Source organism: Thalia democratica, chromosome 6 (genome assembly GCF_965202585.1).
Source record: "Thalia democratica chromosome 6, ktThaDemo2.hap1.1, whole genome shotgun sequence".
Lineage (NCBI taxonomy): Eukaryota > Metazoa > Chordata > Thaliacea > Salpida > Salpidae > Thalia > Thalia democratica.
In genome coordinates this window covers 49,324,705-49,345,218 of record NC_139170.1, presented here as the reverse complement: position 1 = coordinate 49,345,218, position 20,514 = coordinate 49,324,705, and the positions used below count along the sequence as shown (strand labels likewise).

The 20,514-nt window shown below is 27.5% G+C and overlaps 1 protein-coding gene across 1 annotated transcript; it reads left to right on the top strand.

Moving 5' to 3' along the window:
* The first annotated feature begins 556 nt into the window (after window positions 1-556).
* LOC145837753 (phospholipid-transporting ATPase ID-like) lies at window positions 557-18,902 on the top strand. The gene is made up of 31 exons (XM_082945190.1): window positions 557-674; window positions 920-978; window positions 1,400-1,513; window positions 2,359-2,457; window positions 3,057-3,118; window positions 3,356-3,428; window positions 3,730-3,800; window positions 4,156-4,238; window positions 4,555-4,743; window positions 5,616-5,674; window positions 6,092-6,166; window positions 6,422-6,543; window positions 6,951-7,059; window positions 7,453-7,593; window positions 7,966-8,134; window positions 8,425-8,541; window positions 8,814-9,004; window positions 9,245-9,314; window positions 9,588-9,718; window positions 10,237-10,398; window positions 10,688-10,774; window positions 12,177-12,269; window positions 13,183-13,363; window positions 13,991-14,072; window positions 14,387-14,528; window positions 14,771-14,854; window positions 15,245-15,336; window positions 15,886-16,039; window positions 16,145-16,283; window positions 16,664-16,794; window positions 18,316-18,902. The coding sequence occupies exons 1-31, from the start codon at window positions 632-634 to the stop codon at window positions 18,418-18,420; spliced, it is 3,429 nt and encodes a 1,142-aa protein (XP_082801316.1). The 5' UTR covers window positions 557-631; the 3' UTR covers window positions 18,421-18,902.
* The last annotated feature ends 1,612 nt before the right edge of the window (window positions 18,903-20,514 follow it).

Here is a 20,514-nt window from a genome sequence, read left to right as displayed (position 1 = left end):
ATAATCTAAAATATTTTTATAGAGTTATTGACTATTTGTAACTAAGCGTGTGAATTTAACAGAAACATATTTTTATTGTTAAAGTTTAATTTCCTTTTGTGAATGTTGTATAATCTTTCTATTGAAAAATAGGTCACGCACTTAGTAAAGTGAAAAGATGTTATCATAAACATATTTTATATTTTCTGTTAATAAAACTTTATACTACTCATTAAGTTAATTTTAAGAAATTAATAAAAATATTTAGAATATTTTAGTTTGACTGACAAAAAACTTGGTAAACTTTTTAAAGTTTTGTTTTTACATTTTAAATTTATAAATTTTCAAATGAAAAACACTCAATTTTAAAAACACGTGTTCAAGTAATTCATAACTTTCTTTTGGACTGTTATGTATAATACATATTCATATCTACGCTATTTTGTTTTTAAAAAATAGTAAAATGTTCAAATATATCTTATAATACTTTAGTAATACATTAAAAAACTTTGATTAGGTTTTAAAAATATTTTTAGAATTTTGTTGTTTTTAAAAACTACTATGATACTCTTTACACAGACATTAAAAATAGAAACAAAATTTATTGTCGATCGGGTTTTGTAAAAGAAAGCCGAAATAAAACTTATATTTGATGGGAAATATTATCAGGAAATGCATATCTCCAAAGCCTCCTGGTTAGACATTTTGACATTTGTTTATCTTTTTAAGGACAAATTTATTAAACTTTTTTCAGTATACATTATAAATGTTTAAGTAAAGTTTTCAAAAAAAATAAAAAAACTAATTTGTTAGATTTTAAACCATAGTTTTTCAAAAGTGTACGTTTCTTAAGTATTATTTAGTTTAAAATCGAACAAAATGTGTTGATCTAACTAAATAATTGTCTAATCTGATAATAAATGAAAAAATTGTTCTGCAGAAGAACAGCGAGAATTAACAGCAAATGAAGAAGAATTCAACTCACAATTCCAATACACTGTTTGTTTTCTACATTTCATAAACTTGTGTTTTATTTTAAATTAATTAATTTTAAAGTTGTTGTAGCTTATGTCGATAAAAGTTTTAAAGAAAAAGTAGATTTTTTTGCAATAGTTAGTTTTTGAAACAAGTAATTTTGTTTATTTTTAACAAAACAGTTTTGAGCTAAGTTATTCATAAAATTTAGTTATACAGGACAATGCGAATTAAACTCACAATTCAAATACACTGTTTGTTTTTTATATTTTAGAAACTTGTATTGTATTTTTATTTGTAATTTTTAGTAGTTTATATCAATAAAAGTATTTGAAAAAAGTAATACTTCTATACAACAATTATTTTAGGAACAAGTAATTTTTGTTTATCTTTAACAAAGTAAATCTTAAGCAAACTTATTTATAAAATTAATTTAATTATACAGGACAATGCCATCAAAACTTCCTATTACACTTGGTGGAACTTCATATTTAAAAATTTATTTGAGCAATTCCACAGAGTTGTTAATATTTATTTCATCATCACACTCATACTGACAGTAAGTTGTTAAAGCTATGAACTATTTTTATTTTAAATGTTAAGCACGTTTTTAAAGTCATAACAATAACAATTTATAAACTCTTTTTCAAAACAAAAAAATATATGTATAAAACAAATTTAGTATTTATTTGTTGTAAAATAGTCAATTGATAACTGAATGTATTTAACATAAAGCAGCTATGTTAAAAAAATTGTACTGACTAAAGCTTTTTGAGTTGAAAATACGCAATTTAATTAGTCAGTAGTAGTCATTGGATGTTGCTTTAAAATTTTCACACTTTAATAAAACAAATCCAATTCTTAAGCGGAAATTTTTACCGCGAACTTTTTAGTTGTTGTTCCGTTGTCAAAACAGAATGACTTGCATATTATTCAAATAAAAAAACATGTGGAATTTTCATTTAAATGCTTTTATTTATTCGCAAGTAAACTTCTTGCTGCTCCATTATTCCTGAAATAATAAACTTTTAAATCGAACAAAACAACTTGACTGTTACTTATATCTGCCTTTTCATGTTAAGTTTTTCGAAAAGAGTTTCACCGTTTTTTTTCAAAAATTTTTATGGTCTTATTAAAAAGTTAAAAATTATAATGATTTATTAGCATATTTATAACTGTCAATGGTTTATAACAGCTTATTTTAATTATATTTTAGTAAGTGTATACATACGTAGTTATGATTATATATTTTTGTAAAAAATAGTATTCTAATTACTCATCCATGTTTTAACGATTTACAATAAATACTAATGAATTTAAAGTAGTTTTACGTTTTCTTTTAATTTTACACCATAACATTAAAAGTTTTGAATTTTTTATATTTAAAATAATCAATTTAAACAGTGCATTCCAGTACTGTCCTCGCTGAGTCCAATCACTACGATTCTTCCCATTATTTTCGTGCTTGGCGTCACAGCTATAAAGGATGGTTATGACGATGTTGTAAGTTATTGTTTACCTCAGAATAGTTTTAATTAATTTAAGTTTAATAACAATAACTTTCAAAACTTTTAACTTTCAATACTGATTGTTTATTAACCCCATATTGGATTTGTTGAGCGTTATTTTTCTCACATACTTTAAAAAATAATCACGTACATTCAATGTACGATTCATTAAAAGTTATTTTTCTAGAAACAATTAGAAAGCAATTACTGGGTGTCTTGTTGTTAGTTTGTAATTAAATTCTAAAGGCCGTTAAGTAAATTGTTTTCTGAAACCTTGCATGAATTTTAAACACACTGATTATTAATGATGATTACATACTTGAGTGGTTGTAACCTACTTTAAATTGCTAAAAACAATTAGTAAGCACTGGTTTAAAACTGCAGTTTTAGGTAATCAAAACTTTCTTAATTGCTACACAAGCACTTTATTAAATATGTTCACAACTTGAAACTTGTTATAGATAACTCAAAAGTGAACCAAAACCAATAAAGACAAAAATTAATTAAAAATTTAGTCTATGCTTCATACAAAAACTGTTAAAAATAGAAATCAAAAAGTTTAATGAAGATGATTTTAAGCTTTTTTTTCCACAGAAAAGACACAAAAGTGACAACAGAATAAACAACAGGAAAATTCTAATAGTAAAAGACGGAAAGTAAGTCGTAAAATTGAATTTATTTGAACAAACTTTATGATTTTGATACACATCAATTAGTTTGAACAGAAATGTAAGGTCAAGCCTATTGCTTTGTTACGTCATGCAGTTAAACATTAACTCGATTGAGAAAGCGACGCTTTTTTATCGATGACAGCTATAAGCTTGTAGTTTATTGACCTTTTAACGCTACGCTTTGTTTAATTTGTATGTTTGGTTAAAAGTTACAATTTTCAGGTGGGAAAAAGTCCATTGGAAAGACGTTCAAGTCGGAAATATCGTTCTTGTGAGAAATAATGACGGTTTTGCGGTTAGTTTTTGTAGTTTTTCAAACATTTTAAATAGTTAACTGTAACTTTTGTTAATGGTCAACATTTTCAAAGCATATATTTTTAAACATACTAAAATAAAAAACTAACCAAAAAATAACTTCAATCAATTTACAAGTTTCTGTTTAGAACTGTATAAATAAATAATTTATTATTATTATTTTAAAGTTTAAAGTTTGATAATATAGTTTATAAAAGTATTTACTTAACTTAAAAGTAAACAAACAGTGTTGTTACTGCTTTATAGCTTAGCTACTGCTTATAAGAGCAAATAATAAACAGGCTGATTTGCTTCTGTTGTCCACTAGTGATGACAATAACCAAGTTTATATTGAAACTGCCGAACTTGATGGGTAAATTGCTTTAATCGTAAATTGTAGATTTTTTTACTTTTTTACAAGCATTTTCAATCCTAAAGTTATCTTTAGCTGGTGCAAAAATGTTTCAAAAGAAAGAAGCTTACAAATTATACCGAACTAAAAATCAAGTTTAAATTGAAACTTCCGAACTAGATAGGCAAATTGTTTTTAAATGTAGAATCATTAGTTTGATATTCAGCTTACATTTTGTTTTTGATAGTTTTTTTTTTACTCAACTTCGTCTCAAACTGATATAAAAACAGTTTGAGATTGCATTTACTTAAGTAAAATGTTAAAGTTTACAAAGATGAATGTTAACAATTTTTGTAAACAAAATGACAATAAATAGAGAAACAAACCTAAAAGTGAGGCAGCCTCTTCCAGTAACAAGAGAGTTTGGTGATGACTTGCAACAACTAAGTTCTTTCAAAGGTAAGTTTATAATGTTAGTAATAAACTTGATGTTTGTTTTTAATATAGTTCCAACCATTGGTTAAAATTTATAAAAACGTTTTGGTCAGTTTCTAAAGCGACCTTACTATAGGCTGTTATAAGTTTTCGTAGGTTGAAATAGAAGAACAATCTCATCATTATAAACCCTAAATCCTTCTTACAACTTCTAGTTTTTTTTTTTAAGTACTTTAGTATAAAAAGGTCAAATAACTTTGCATCTAAATCATTCAAGTTTATTTAAAAAATCAGTTATTTATTTTGAAGTTTTTAATATTTATTGTCTAAAAATTTTCAGGAAAAGTAGTGTGTGAGGCGCCTAACAACAGACTGGACAAGTTCTCAGGAAACCTGGAGGTTGCCGGGGAGAAGGTTGCCCTTGACAACGGGAACATACTGTTGAGGGGGTGCGTAATGCGCAACACTGATTGGTGCTACGGTCTAGTGATTTTCGCGGGTCCCGAAACCAAACTCATGAAAAATACAGGTCATTATTTATCTACATTATTTTTCTTAAAATAATAATTTTAATAAACACTCATTGCGGGTTTAAGATTTATAAGCTCACTTTAAAATAGTTTATAATAAAAATTTTCCAAAATCGAATCATTTTTACTTTTTATGTTGATGTGTTAAAATTTCATAACTTTAATTATAATTTCTAATTAGTAAGTAAATATATACATCAATCAAAACTTAAGTACAAATTTAAGCATTAACAATTTATGCCTAAACTTTTTTTTGTAAATATCTTTATACTAATCTCTTATTTTAAAATACATAGTGGCATTAAAGTAGTTTTTTATGTTTTCTAAACTTTTAATAAGTTTTTCTAGCATTTTTTTTTCAAAATTGACACATTTAAAACTAGTTTCACTTAAGTATAAGATTCAAAGCTTATTAAGGCTTAAGACTTGAGTTAGAATGTTAGATCTCTTGAAAAAAGTTACATTAAACTAAAATCATTTTTAGTTTTAAAACTACGTTTTTATACCTGACAGATGTAAATTTTATCGGTATATTTTAACTCCTCTCTTTTACTGATTCTACTTCTAAATGTTCAAAACCAATTTTAAAACGTTGTTCAATCGTTCTTAATGCACCCATTCTAAGCCTATTTAACTCGACTGATAGTTTACAAAAAGTCTTAAGTTCTCCAAACTAAACAAGTTTTAAAAGTTTTTTTAATAGTCATAACACTTATCACCCACACGAAAAGCATTGTAATATATTCAATCCATTTCACGTTGCTCATCTGTCAACGAGAGCGCTTGTGCAAACCTCGTATTGTTTTTGACGCGTGCACAAAAGCAACGGGGAAAATATATCGCGCATTCGCTCATGAATTTTCACGAACAGGTAGGAGGTATTTGAAGAGGACGAGTATTGAGAAACTGATGAACACGCTTGTGTGGTGGGTGAGTACAACTGTTTTTATTATTATAAAGAACAATAAAAAATTATAAAACTTTCCTTAAGAGGTTTTGTTCCTTGAAACATGCTTTATAAGTGGTTTTTCCATTTAGTTTTTTTTTGTTATCTATCCAAAGTAGTTGGGTTCACACGAAAACTCAAATATCAACTTAAAACTTTGGCGCGTTTACGTTTTTTTAAATGAGTTTTTATTCAAAATGAGTTTTTATTTTAAAATAAGTCATGAGCATTATCGTTTAATAAACGATAAGTTTCATCCAAGATCTATTTGAAGTTAAGAAAAAACTTAAGTTTTAACAAAAAATCATATTTTTTCATCTAGTTTTTATAGTTGTCTACAAATTATAAATGGACGTTTCTGTTTAAATGTTTTATAAGCAACGTTTATACATGTTTTACAGATTTTTCTAACTTTGATCGTTTTGTCTGCACTGGCCGCCATCCTCCATTGGAACTTTGAAAGTAAAACTGGCGAGGTTAGTAGATATGTATATATTATTATATATATATATATATATATATATAGTTCTCAAATACAATTGTTTGATATTAGATATGCCAAGTCTTAAACTATATTGAAAAAATATTCATACAAAAAATGTTTTAATTCATTTTTTATTATCAGACATTCCAGGTAGTTCTACCATTGGCGGATAAGATAAAGTAATTCAAAACAGTGCCAAATAACAATAATAAAAAAAAAACTACTTAATATTTTTTTAATTATCCAGACATTCCGAGTGTTTCTACCGAGGGCAGAGGAAGCTCAGAGTGCTGAGATGTCAGGATTCCTCATTTTCTGGTCTTACATCATACTCCTGAACACTTTGGTTCCCATATCACTATTTGTCAGGTACAAATAGATTTTAGTAAAAATTGATTATTACTACTATTTACGTAATACTTTTTTGAATGATAATAGTATCAATAAAAAATTTACACAATCTTTGTCGAAAATTTAATTCCTTTATAACTATTTGTCAGGTTTGCAATAAACTCGCAGTTAATTTTTTATATGTTTGGAAAATATATTTAATGGACATATTGTTATGCTGTAAAAACTGGAAACCTAATAAGCTTTATTTAAAAACTAGTTTAATGTTTCAAACTGCACTTAAAGTGACTAGCTAAAGCTTAAATCGATAATAAATCAAGAAATTTCAACTTTTTAAGGTAAATTTGTTTTGTTTACAGTTTTTATAAAAAAATAATGAGCTTACTTTGTTGTCTTTGATAAGTATTGTTATTCTTTTTTACCAGCGTAGAAATAATAAGACTGATGCAAAGCTACCTGATTGACAATGATATTGAAATGTACTATGAAAAGAAGAACCTCCCTGCCGAGTCAAGAACAACTACATTAAATGAAGTTTGCAAATAATTGATATAAAATCATTTCTTTAAGTATTCGTTTATTGATTTTTTTGTTTTTTGAATTATTTTGAAATGCCAATTTTGTTAAGATGACAAAACAACAGTAAAACTATACCTTCTCTTTTATCAACAATTTTATGTAACTTTGTTGGGTCAAACTTTCCAAGACCATTAAGTCTTCTTTAATATAATTTGATATAAGTGTTTAAACTGATTTCGTTGTAATACTTAAAGTTGTTGAAATTTTAAATAAAAATAAACAAATTCTCAGCTACCATATGCTAAATGAATCATTATAAAGTTTAAACTTTAGTAATGAATGTAATTTTTGCTCATGAATTAGTTATACCAAATATAATGTTCACAATATATTAAATTATTCACACAGGAATTGGGTCAAGTGCAGTACATTTTCTCCGATAAAACCGGAACCCTTACCCAAAACGTCATGTGCTTCAAAAAATGCTCTATTTCCGGTGTCAGATACGGGGACGTCCCTGAAGATATGGAAAAAGCCGTCGCTGATGATGTAATAATTGTTGTTATTCTTATCGTTATTCTTGTAATTAGTTCCAATTTTAATATATATATATACTTAATACGCTAGTATACAATAAGATAAACATTCATAACACAAAACTATCAGGTTAAATAAAGTTTTATTTTCATTTATAATACCTGTAAAACAATGTGTAATAGACTTATTTAAAACTAAATTAATTTATACATTAAAGTAGCTGGTTTCTTATGACATATAAAAGTGGTTACTAAATAACCATTCTATCAAAGATTTTTATTCACTACTAGAACAAACATTAAATCTGAAACTTCAAGTAGTTTTTTTTTTACTTTTTGTTTAAATTTTTAAAGCTTTAGGTTCAACTTTTATTTCTCCACACAGACGGCGGAAACGGTGAACTTGGGGTTCAACAGTTACGCTGAGGACTCGTTTCGTTTCTATGACAACAGCCTGGTGGAGATGATAAGTAAGAGGAAAGATGAGGATGTCTGCTTGTTCTTCACTGCGTTGTCGCTGTGTCACACTTCCCTTGTTGAAACGTCACCTAATGGTTTGATGACATTTTTTTTGTTAATAAGATGACATTTATATAAAATAAATTAAACTAAGGCTAGTCTAAATTCTTCTAAAGAGTTTATTAATGTCTAGGTAAAATTGTATCAAAAAAAAAATTATTTAAGTATTTTTGAAGAAATATAGAGTTTAATCGCGTAAAGAAAAAAATATTAATAAATAAATTACTGAAACCAGAAGTAAACTCAGTAACTTATTTTAAGAATGTCAGAAAAGTGCAACATACATTGCAAACACAAATATAAAAATTTTAATAATTCTACTTAGGAGAAATGAGCTACCGGGCAGAATCACCAGATGAGGGCGCTCTTGTGTCAGCTGCCAGAAATTTCGGATTTGTTTTCAAATCGCGGACGTTCGATACCATGACCATCGATGCCCTTGGTTGGTTTGTGTTAAACTTTAATTTCAAACTTGTTTGGTAATATTTAAAATTTAATTATATCTTTAAAATTTGGACTTAGTTGTCTAATTTTTTAATTTTTTGTTTTAATCTTTTGTATTGAGTATAAATCTTTTTTAATAGAATTAACATCAAATCATTTTTTTGAAACAAGCTTGAAACAAAATTTGTAATATCTTATAAAATCAGTTGATTCATTAGCAACTACAAAGCTAAACTCCATGACTAACTTTAAAACAAAATCCCCCAACAGGAGAGGAGCTTACGTACAAGGTGCTGGCAGTGCTCGAGTTCAACAGCGACCGCAAGCGGATGAGCGTGGTGCTGAGGACACCCGAGGACAAGATCGTGCTGTTCTGCAAGGGAGCTGACAACGTGGTGCTGCAGAGGCTGAAGCAGGATCAGGATCGCGATATCAAGGACAAGACACTGAGCGATCTTGATGTTGGTTTATAATATTTGGAGTTTTGAACTTTAGCTTTTTGGAATCATTTGCAGTTGACGGTTTTAAAACATTATTCTTACTCATTGATGCGTATAGAATGTTCATATATGTTTTCGTAGTTTTTTAAAGTTTAACTTCAGCATTCATGCTTGTACTTAATGTGCACCTTTACCAAACAATCATTTAGTTGTACTGATTTTTTTTTCGTTTGTTAGGTTAATGAAAAATATGTTTTTTAGAATTACGCCAATACTGGTCTACGAACGCTTTGTGTGGCAATGAAAGTTATTAAAGAGGAAACTTTTACAGGTATGCAGTAAACAATTAACTACTTCTAAATGCTTTGCTTGTATGTATAAAAAAAGTTAAGCATCTGAAAAAGTGTTCAAAATAGTTTGAGCTCTACTCAACATAACTAAAGTAGAATCATTTCAAAGTTTATCGCTAGTGTTAAATTTAACAGAAGTCAGTTATTAAAAACTTACAATTATAAAAGGTCGATTTTAATTTATTACTTTTAACTAAACTCATTGAAAACTTATAACTAAGCATATTTTTTTACTTAAACATCATACTAAACAGTATGGAACAAGACATACCAACAGGCGAGACAGGCCGTTGATGACAAGGATGACAAACTTTCTGCAATTTACGAGGAACTTGAAAGAGATATGACATTACTCGGTTCTACTGCCATCGAGGATAAGTTACAGGTGACAAATCTATCGAAAAATGTTATATTAGCAACACTTAATCAACTATAGATAAGTATTGAATGTCAAAAGTATTTCTATTGTGGAACTGTAGTATCATACTTAGTAAATGAAAAATTTAAGCTATGAACAGATATTTACTTACATTCTTCAAAATAAAGTTACATAAAACTATAAAAATAGCTTTGTATGAAGAATAACAAAAATAACAACAAAATAGACTATACTTTTTTTTATAGTTTTTAAAAGATAAGAAATAGTTTACGCTTATCTAAAGCTTTATTAATTTTTAAACCATGAATGAAGTTTAACTACGCGGGAACTATACTTTTGATTAATAATTAAATGTAATTATAAAATAACATATAACTTCTTTTTTATAAAAAAATATATTATGATAAGTAGGTTAAAATTGTTAGTACAGCTAATAAACACAAATGTTGTTAAAGATTTATAACCTTGCTCTTTTTTTTTCTCTCCACAAGCGCCTTTTTTAACACAGTGTTTTATATCCGCAGGATGGTGTACCGGAGACGATAAAGAATTTAACGAAAGCGAATATAAAGATCTGGGTGTTGACGGGTGACAAACAGGAAACAGCCATTAACATCGGATACTCTTGCAACATGCTTACTGAATCAATGGAAAAGATGATCATAAAAGCGTACGAGTCTAATCAAGTTTGTTTAAGATTTGGACAATTTTAATTTAGTTATTTAAAGTCGTTACTCTATTTTTTTTTTTATGACTTAATAAATCTTGAACTTAAATTTAAGAGTTTTAAAAATAGATAATTTGAAAAAATTTAGTTTTGATGCTACCAACTATATTTTAAAATTGACTAAGGAAAATTTTGTAATAATTTATAAGGAAAATGACTAAAGAAAACTACTTACTATCAAAACGATTAATCAATCAATATTTCAAATGTTTTAATTTCATTATGTTAATACTAAAAAAAAATTCAAGGTTGGAGAGGAGATAGAGTCACATTTGAAAAGATGCGCTGATCTGCAGCATGGAGCGGTAAATATGGCGTATGAAGGAACTGGCACGGTAACATTTAATTAATCATTAATTTATACGCTGAGTGGCACTGTTGAGACAATGTTGATTGTGTCGTTTTTAAGCTGCACTTTTATCTATGATACTTAAAATCTTATCACTTTAATTCATATTCACTGTTTTAAACAAAGTTTGGTTTTTTTATCGTTGTAATTTGTACGTTTGGTGTCACTGTTGTGCCACTGATGTTTATTTTTTTTTAGTATAGTGGCTGTTTTGAACTCAATTGACTTTTTGAATATGTTCTTAAACAGTTTATAAGCTGCAATTTGTTTGATGTGTTGTCGTTTTAATTGCTGCTAAATTGTTAAGATACTTATTTTGGACGTTTTTTGGTTTTTGATTTACTCATAACAATGTTTACATTATATAACAAATCTGTAAAATATTCTAAGCTGTTAAAATTATTTTTACTCTGCTAATTTATGCAAAATTAACACATAAGTCTACAGTGTTTTTATTTATTAAACAAATTTAATGTTTATATGTATACTTATCACCATGTTATAAATTTTAGTTTGCACTTTTGCTGGCTCGGCTACTGCAATAAACATGGAAATATTTAATTTTTAAGCTTTGAGTTTACTTATCAAAAAGTTAAGTTTTATATTACATTTTTTACATTAAAAATAATTTTTAAATAAGTAAATACTAGAGTAAGACGAATTTTTACTTACTCAAACTTTAATTTTATTTTGTTAACTTAGCTTTTAGAATAAAACATTACTTAAACAAAAAGGCCTTAATTTTTACTAGAATAATTCTGTGCAAAACTTTAACAAACTGTTAAGCAATTTATAATATAGCTACAGTTGTAGTATATTTAGTTGAAGAGCATAGATAAAAAACAGATGTATAACTTTTCTGAAAGTTAAATAAATTTAGATTCGCTAATCTTTGTGTTAATGTTTTCATTAAACTAAATTTTAATTATATATTTAGATTGATTATTAACAGATTATACAAATTTTATACATTAGACACTTAATCCTAAAACTTAAGTTTGCTTATTAAACAAAAACGGTTTAACTAGTGTTCTGCTTCTAATCATAAATAATCAATGCTTTGTTTTTGTTTATTTACAAAATATTTTAAAGTTGATAATCATATCAATAAAATTCCAATGTTTTGTTTTGTTAGTTTTGCAATTTTTTAATCATAATTTAGTTTTTTATAATTTAAACCTCATAAAATTAAAATCAAGCTAGCATATCAACATAAAATTTCTAATCTATCCTAAAAGTCAAACATGTTACTTTTCATTACAAAGTAACCAAAATCAGAAAGTTTCTGGTAAACTTTTAACTTGTGAAACAATTTTATGCGAAATTAAAGCATGATGTTTTTGTTTAGTAGACTCGCAACAAAATTTAAAAATACCAAACACTTTCAGGAGGCTTCCACATCCACATCTTTCTCGAGAAGAAGCAGGTCGAATCGTTCAAAAGAAGTTAACCTCGGACTCATTGTCAATGGACACAGCTTGGTTAGTTCTTATTATGGATTTTTTTTGGATTGTTAGATATTTTAGTACAAAACTTTATGCAGTTTCGACCTGTAACAGGATATCAAGTTGCACTTGATTACTGTTTAGATTTGGTTGGAAGTTTTGAGCTAAAAGTTCATCCAAGCGTTAAGAGAAAGCTCGCAAGGTCAAGTTTTATACTGATGCAAGTTTAATACAGTTGACAAAAGGAGAAAATAAAGTGCAGACCAGAAACCCTGATGCAACATTGAGTTAGGGAATGTTATATATAAGCTGATACAACAGACAGACGGGAGATTCTAGCCACAGCCTGCTGCAGTAAACGTGATAATGAAGAATAGACATTTATATTGTTTTCTTGTGTTATATAAAGTGTTTTTTGATTAGTATTATTTTTATAAGTATTTCTTATTTACATTCTAAGTAGTTAAATAGTATTTTGTTTCATACATTCTTAAAGTATATTCTTGCTAGATTAAATCTTGTGTAAAGGTTTTGACCACATTTAAAGTGTTTTCTAAATTTGATGTTCTTTATATATTTGTTAGTGTTTGCAATTGTTCTTTATATAAAATATGTTAACTCATGTCATGCCTAGTTTTGTATAGAGTAGCCTAAGTATTATTAGTATCATTGTTTAGTATAAGTTAAGTTTAGTATTAAAGGTACCTACATCTGTAGGTTACAGACCTTTATTCGACCTATGTTAAATTGTACTTTTAATTAAACATTTCCTTTTATAGTAAACAGTTTTTTTTTTCCAGTATAGTTAATGGGTATCATTGTTTTAGCCAGTATACTGGTAAAAAAAAACAAAAATAAGAGATAAAAATGCTTACTGACATTAAAACATTTAATTTAGACGATTATTAACAGATAACTAATAGCTAATAAGTTATTACCTTTTTTGCAGTTTCACGCACTGGAAGACCACAGGGAAAAGTTCTTGGAACTCTCACTTAAGTGCACTGCAGTCATCTGCTGCAGAGCGACACCCCTGCAGAAGGCGAGAGTCGTTGAGCTGATCAAAAAGAGTCAGAAGGCGGTGACGCTGGCAATCGGGGATGGTGCTAACGATGTCAGCATGATAAAAGGTTGGGAAAAAAAGCTTTTAGTTGATTTGAAACCTTTTTTTACAAAGCTGCAGGTTTACAGGGATTTAAACTCGTTAACCATTTAAACCAATAAAAATTTTAAAAATGTTTTTTTTTGATGGAATTTGGATACTGTTGTAAGGAATATTCTGAAAAGACTTCATACAAAGTAGTAAACAAATTCTTTATGTGATTTTACAACTGCTTACCATAGTATACTGTAAAGTGCCTGTGAATAAAGCGGCTTTGTCGTTTGTATTTTGATCTTTAAGAGTCTAACCTTGGCGAACTGAGTGCAAAACAACCTAAGTTTTAGAACTATTACAGGCTTTTTTCTTTGTTAAAGATCATTTTAGCGGCAAATTTGCAACACTGAATACATAGGAGTAGAAGCTAGTTTTTAATATACTTGTTTTTAACTTTAGCTGCAAACATATGAGTAGGAACCTGATTTTATTTTTATTTTTTGTACTGCACACATCAGAGTAGCTTGTTTTCTAATACTTTTATTTTTATAAGTGCACGTTTAGGAGTTTGAATTATTTTTTGATACTCTTGACATTTATTATTATTTTAGCTGCTCACATAGGAGTAGAAATTACTTTCTAGTATTTTATTAATTTTTAGCTGCACACATTGGAGTAGGAATTAGTGGTGAAGAGGGAACTCAAGCTGTTCTTTCTTCTGATTTCTCACTCGGACAATTCAGGTAAAAATAAAGTTTAATCAAATAATACGTTTATTTTATTCAAGTTCCTAAACTGTAAAGTTTTTAATTAGTATCTTTAAACTTTAAACAATCTTAAGTACTATGTTAAACTAGTTATTTGCTAATCTTTTTAAGTTATTTCAACATTTACTACTCCTAGTTTAATTTCTACTAATAATTAATACAAACAACAAAAAGTTTATACTATCAACTTTTAACAATCGTATATCAAAATAACCACTTGTAGTAGTTTGCCTTTATCTTAACTTAGATACTTACAAATTTTTTCACACTAACAACCTTTCACACACTAGATACTTGCAACGATTGTTGTTAGTGCATGGGAAATGGTCCTATGTTAGGATTTGTATTTTTCTCGGTTATTTCTTTTACAAGAACTTCGCGTTCACACTCGTTCATTTCTGGTTCTCCATATTCTCCGGGTTCTCTGCTCAAGTAAGATGGTTCTTAAAAATTTTTTTATTTAAATAAATAACAAGTCTGAAAAGCTTTTGTTTTTTTTGAAAATTATCACTTGAACAACGTTTTAAAACAAACGTGAATTATATATCTTGTTTAAACTTTTTGAAACAAGTTTAAAAATTTAATTGAACTCAAATAAATAGTGTAAGAGTATTTAGAAAAAAAACATAGATATTTAAAAAGATGAAAAACTAACAAAACATAATGTTTTACAGTCAATATATGATGATTGGTTCGTATCTTTATACAATACAATCTACACTTTTCTACCTATAATGATTGTCGGAATATTTGAACAAGTTAGATAGTTTAATTGTTTATACTTTATACAATGAAATTTACACTTTTCTACCTATAATGGTTGTCGGAATATTTGAACAAGTTAGATATTGATTTATAACATTTGAAAATACTGATGATTTATTTTAAAACCTAACAACATTTGTACATGTATAATATCAAAATGTCAGTATGTAAAACTATTATATATTTTAATATATTTTCACTATACTAGCTTATTCTGAATTTAGTTTATAAAGCTAAATTGCAGAACACAGAATTTTTTTGTATATTTTAATTCAAAAGTGCTTAACGAATAATTTAAGGGATCGATTTAGTAAAATAAAAGCAATATATAGTAACAGCATAAAACAATACAAACTAATAATTTCTAATTTCATTGCTAACAGGATGCCAGCGCTGAATTGTGTGTCAAAGTTCCAAAACTCTACATGCCTGGCCAAACTAATGAATACTTCAACAAAAAACTTCTTGTTATCAGGTAGTTATTAATTAAGTTTATATCAACACTTTTTGTTTTGATTGTTTTAATTCTTAAAGTATTTTTGATGATATGTTAATTGTTTATCATTTTAACAATTTTGTATAATATCTAACAACTTTTTTTTCTTCTTTTATTTCGTAGTCATATAAGTAAAGCACATACTCTTTATAAAAAACGTAACTAAAGTTTTGCTAAATAATGCTAATAAATGCTGCATTTATATGAACTTTTGTAAACGTTTTACTTTGCTCCTCTTTCTAAATTTATAAGAAAAAACAATTTAATAGTTTCGACTAAAAATATAGGCTTGTGAAAAAGTTAATAAAAGGCTCAACTTAAAAAATCTTTAATTTTATGTTTAATTCAAAAGTGAAATTTAATCATTAAGTGTTTGAGTTTTAGTTTCAAAACACTTTTTATCCATTGGCGTCTTTCCCAAAGAGTGTACACTCATTTTAATTATTAAATATTTTAATCAAATATACTGAACAATTTAACTGTTTACAGCCTGCTTTAAAAAACATTTCAACTTGTAATTGTTTACAGTCTCCTCCAAGGAGTGTACCACTCCTTATGCATCTACTTCATCGCGTTCGGAGTGTTGTCGTGCGGTCAGGGATCAGACGGAAAGGGAATCACAGACATCCAGTTCTTCAGTTCGGTTGTGCAGGCGTCAGTCATTCTCGTTGTTACGATACAGGTTTGTCGGGTTATTAACATACTGTTGCACCAGTATTTTTTGAAGAAACCATTTTACCTTAAACATGTTTGAAAACTAAATAAAATTAAAGCCTTACACCAACAGGCAGGGTTGGAATCATCGTACTGGACATCACTGTACCACTACGTACTGTGGTTGAGTGTCCTCGGGTACTTCTTGTTAACACTGCTGCTGACCAGTAACGGGCTTTACGTGTTCTCTCCCACCGGGTTCCCATTTGTTGGTCAGTATATGGATTTTATTATCAAGTTTTATTTAATTTGTTAACTATAAAAAAAGTTGAAAAAAAAAAAAGTTTAAACTTAGTAGAGTTACATATTAAAATCAAACTAAAACATTACAGGTTTGGCTTGTTTTTTCTGAGACAAAACTTTTTACGGTTTTTTATTTAAAACTACTTTTTATTTATATAATTATGAAGTAACAACTTAATAATAATTTAAAAGGTTTTTTTTTTCATTTGCTTTATTACCATGCAAAACTAAACAAACAACAAGTGTAGTTACAACGAAACAAAAACCAAACATTATTAAATATTTTTCAAACTGTTTTTAAAAGTGCTAATATTTTTATTTCTTTTATCACCCATCAAGTTTATTACAGGAGCAACGACAACAACATACGCGCAGGGAATATCGTGGGTGACAATTGTCCTCACAATAGTCGTTTGTCTCCTCCCAGTGGTGGCTGTCAGATACGTCAGGAAGTTCTTCTTCGCTTCCAAGTCGGAACAAGTCAGTTTGCATGGATGGTTGATTAGATTTAGCTTAGCATGTGCTTTTGAAGAGTATATTATCAATAAAGTATTAGTTAAATATTCAATATAAATAAATGGAAAATGCAATTTAACCTTTTAACTTACTGACAGTCTTTCGATACTCTTAGATTATTTTTTTAATCAAACAACGCCTTATTCATGCTTTTTAGTAGCTCTAGTAGTAGCTGCATGGCTTAAGTATTTACAATAAATTAGTATTTTTTATTCTACTAAAAAGTAGAAACTTGATTAGGTTAGCTTAGCACGCATTTCAAATAAGCAAGCTATCAATAAAGTGTATATATTGTAAATTTCTTCTAAACACAGAAAAAAAAGACTTGTTGGCACTCTTAGAACACTTAAATAAATAAGAAAGCTACATAAAACAGATCTTGTTTAGTGTAATAGTTTGTAGTTTTTTGTGTAGCAAAATTTGGTTTTATTCTCAAACAAAAACTAAACTTAGTACTTTCTTAGGTGATTAAAAAAAATTCTTTTGATGTTTTTAAAGTTTATTTTCATTTAGCTGTGTAAACTTTTCCAACTTGACCCACAAACGGTCGCTATAGTACTTTGTACTTAAGCCCGCTTGGTAAGATCTCAACAGCGGTTTCTCGCGACTATGCCTGCCTGATGAGTCCTAATTAGGACGAAACCGGTCGTAGGTTGTCTCGGATGCCGTTGTTGTTGATCTTGCCGTAAAGTTTATTTATTATTATTGGTGGCGCGAAGCATCTCAACTTTGTTGATCATGGCCATAATAAATATTGGTTAAAAAATATTTTAAAGCTAAGACTTTAGTGAATTAAATCGAAAGACTAAAGTATTAGTTTTTGCACAAAATAAATATTTTTTTTTGTCAAACATGTTTCCAAAAAGAACACGATACCAACTAATTTGTATAAACTAGAAAATTGTGTTAATATTTTTAAATTGCATGCTTTAAACATTTCTATTTGTAACTGTTTAGGCCGTACGTTCCTACTTGGACAAGGTGGATAAAGGAAAGGTCTAATTATTACACAAATAGCACAATCATATGCAGTGAGTAATTACACTGTTGTTTAAAGTTTATCTTTAATTATTTTAGCTTGTGCTTGGTACAAGGGTAGATATAGAATATATGGACACAATTATTACTGTTATAACGAAATTATATATACTTTTATGCATGTTTATAGTTCAAAAAAGTAGTAGAGCTTCCTAGGTGCATATATCTCAACTTAACTCGAACTTTAACAGATTTATTTATTGTAATCTTATACTTATTTAATAAACTTCAACAATGCTTAAGAAGATCAAATTATGTAGTATACATAGTACATACTTTATAACATTTTAAATTTCTACTTATAAGTTTATACAATAGACTTTTTAAGAACTTTTATCAAAAATTAAATTCTGTTTAATGAAGTTGAATAGACTTTTTTGTTCTTTTTAAACCTTTTTACTAGCTTGAAATACTAACTTTATTTTTGGTAACTTAAAACCATTAAAGGCGCTGAAAACTTACTTGGAAGAAGCAGAAGCTTTAGAAGACTCAGCACTGCTGGAATCCAACATGGAATCCAACCGCCAAAAATACCAGGATTCCGCTTTATGAACATTTCAGGTTTTTCTTTCCAGGGTTCAACTCTCTTAGGATTCTGTTTTGTAAGAGTTTTGGAATTCTTTTTCCATGAACCAAAGGTTTCAACCTCTAAGGATTCCAGCGTTCTCTTTGTTCTTTTTCAGATTTCAGGATTCCTTTCTTTTAAAATGTGCCTTCAAATTCCGTTTTATGACGTCATGCCTTCAAAACTGACGTCATACCCACATAAGCTTTACCACGTGCCCGCAAGTCCCTTTCTGATCTCAACAACATTTTTCAGCTTTTTTTCTTGTAATTTATTCCCAATCAGTTAATTATTTAAGCGCATAGAGCTATCTTGTTTAATTGAGTGCAATTACGTTTTAGAATTTAGAGTTTTAGGGTATTTTTATGCAAACTTTTTTTCATTGTTTTTATGTGCAGTTTAACTTTAACATATCTTGCAGAGTACTTTCAAACGATGATTTTTTGTTACATTCCAATTTAACTAAAACCAAAGTACATAAGCTTTTTAATACAAAAACATCCTTATTATTAACATCATTAATAACTGATATTTTATATAAAAACTAAACTTTTAACTTTGTACTAGAAACTGTGCATTATTTAATTTTTACTTTTATCTCTTTGCTGCCTCAAACGTATAGAAATTTATTTTGGCATATGTCAACAATGTTACTATGCAAATAAGTCATTAGATCAGATGTTATACAATATTGTTTAGTAAAGTCTAAAACTAAACAGTTAAGAAATTTTCTAAAGTTCTTTTTTATTTTTAAAACTTGATAGAACATTTTGAAAAAAATATTGGTTATTTTATTTTTCGTTTTAAAGAATTTTAAACTTTCGTTAATAAATTTATTAAAATAATAAGTTTGTGTAGTAGTTTTAGTTTAAAGAGTATTATTTTTTATTTGTAGTATTTACAGCTGAAGTGATTGTTGTTGTTATTGTTGACTATAGATAGTGTTTAGTAAAATATGTAGTTTAAGCGAAATTGACCTACTTTAAATACTCTAACTATTGGTAAACTTGATCTATGAAGCATTCTAAAAATCTACTTGGTGTTTGCTAAACAATAAAATTTACTTACTTAAAACTAATAAAAACAAAAAATAAAAGATTATGATAACATTTAAAATACTTATCAAGCAACACTCTGTCCTAATTACCGGTTTTAAAGGTTTAGATAATTTAAAAAAGTTATATATATAAAGTATATATATATATAATAAATATTTATATATAAGATAATGTTTAGATATGAGCATTTAGGACTGTGAAATTGTCTGTTTTAAAAAACAGAAGTTTAAAAAATAAAACGTTTGTTACTTAAGTTTTTCAAAAACCAAGATAACAAGTGAAAAACAAGACCATTAGTTAAGTTGTTTTATTTCTTAGATAAACTAGCTTATAATTCTTTATAAACTGTTTAGCCTGTTCTTTAAAGCAAATTAAAACTTTACTTAGTGCTTACCAAAAAAAACTAAATTTAGTTTACTTAAAGCTTATTAATAGTTAACAATACTTAGATTATTCATTAAACTTCATTTCGTCTTAATTACTATTTTTAAGATATCGATGAATTCTAAACAAATTCAATTTTAATATGAGCATCTTGGACTGTAAAATTATTTGCTTAAAAAAAATAAACTTTTAAAATAAAAAGTTTGTTATTTATTTTAGCATGTCAAAAACTACAATAACAATTACAAAACAAGGCTTGTATTTTAGTTGTTTGATTTTTTGTTATTTAAAAAAGAATAACATAAACATGGTATTTTGTTGTACAATCTATTATAATAATCTTCGATGTTGACTATCAACACTTTAAGACAAAATAAGTTTAGAATTTAGTATTGTAAAAATAAAGTAAAACATTCGTAATTATAACTTTCTCCATTTCAAGACTTTAGAAAAATGTGAAAGGGAGTAAACCACAAAAAAAACTAAAGCTTTTATAGATTTTTGTTTCGCTAATACCTTAATATTTTTGCAACTTTGTCGGAAAGTAATAAAGTTTGTTCTAAATATGACACAACAAACTTTGTCACCGTTAACTTTGTTCGTGGATCAGAATAGACGTGCTTTCAAAAAGAAGTTAAT

Coding starts and splice junctions, on each gene's coding strand:
- LOC145837753 (XM_082945190.1), top strand. CDS start 632: ATGGGAAATATTATCAGGAAATGCATATCTCCAAAGCCTCCTG. Junction 979..1,399: donor ACTCACAATTCCAATACACT/GTTTGTTTTCTA, acceptor TTAATTATACAG/GACAATGCCATCAAAACTTC. Junction 9,315..9,587: donor TAAAGAGGAAACTTTTACAG/GTATGCAGTAAA, acceptor CATACTAAACAG/TATGGAACAAGACATACCAA.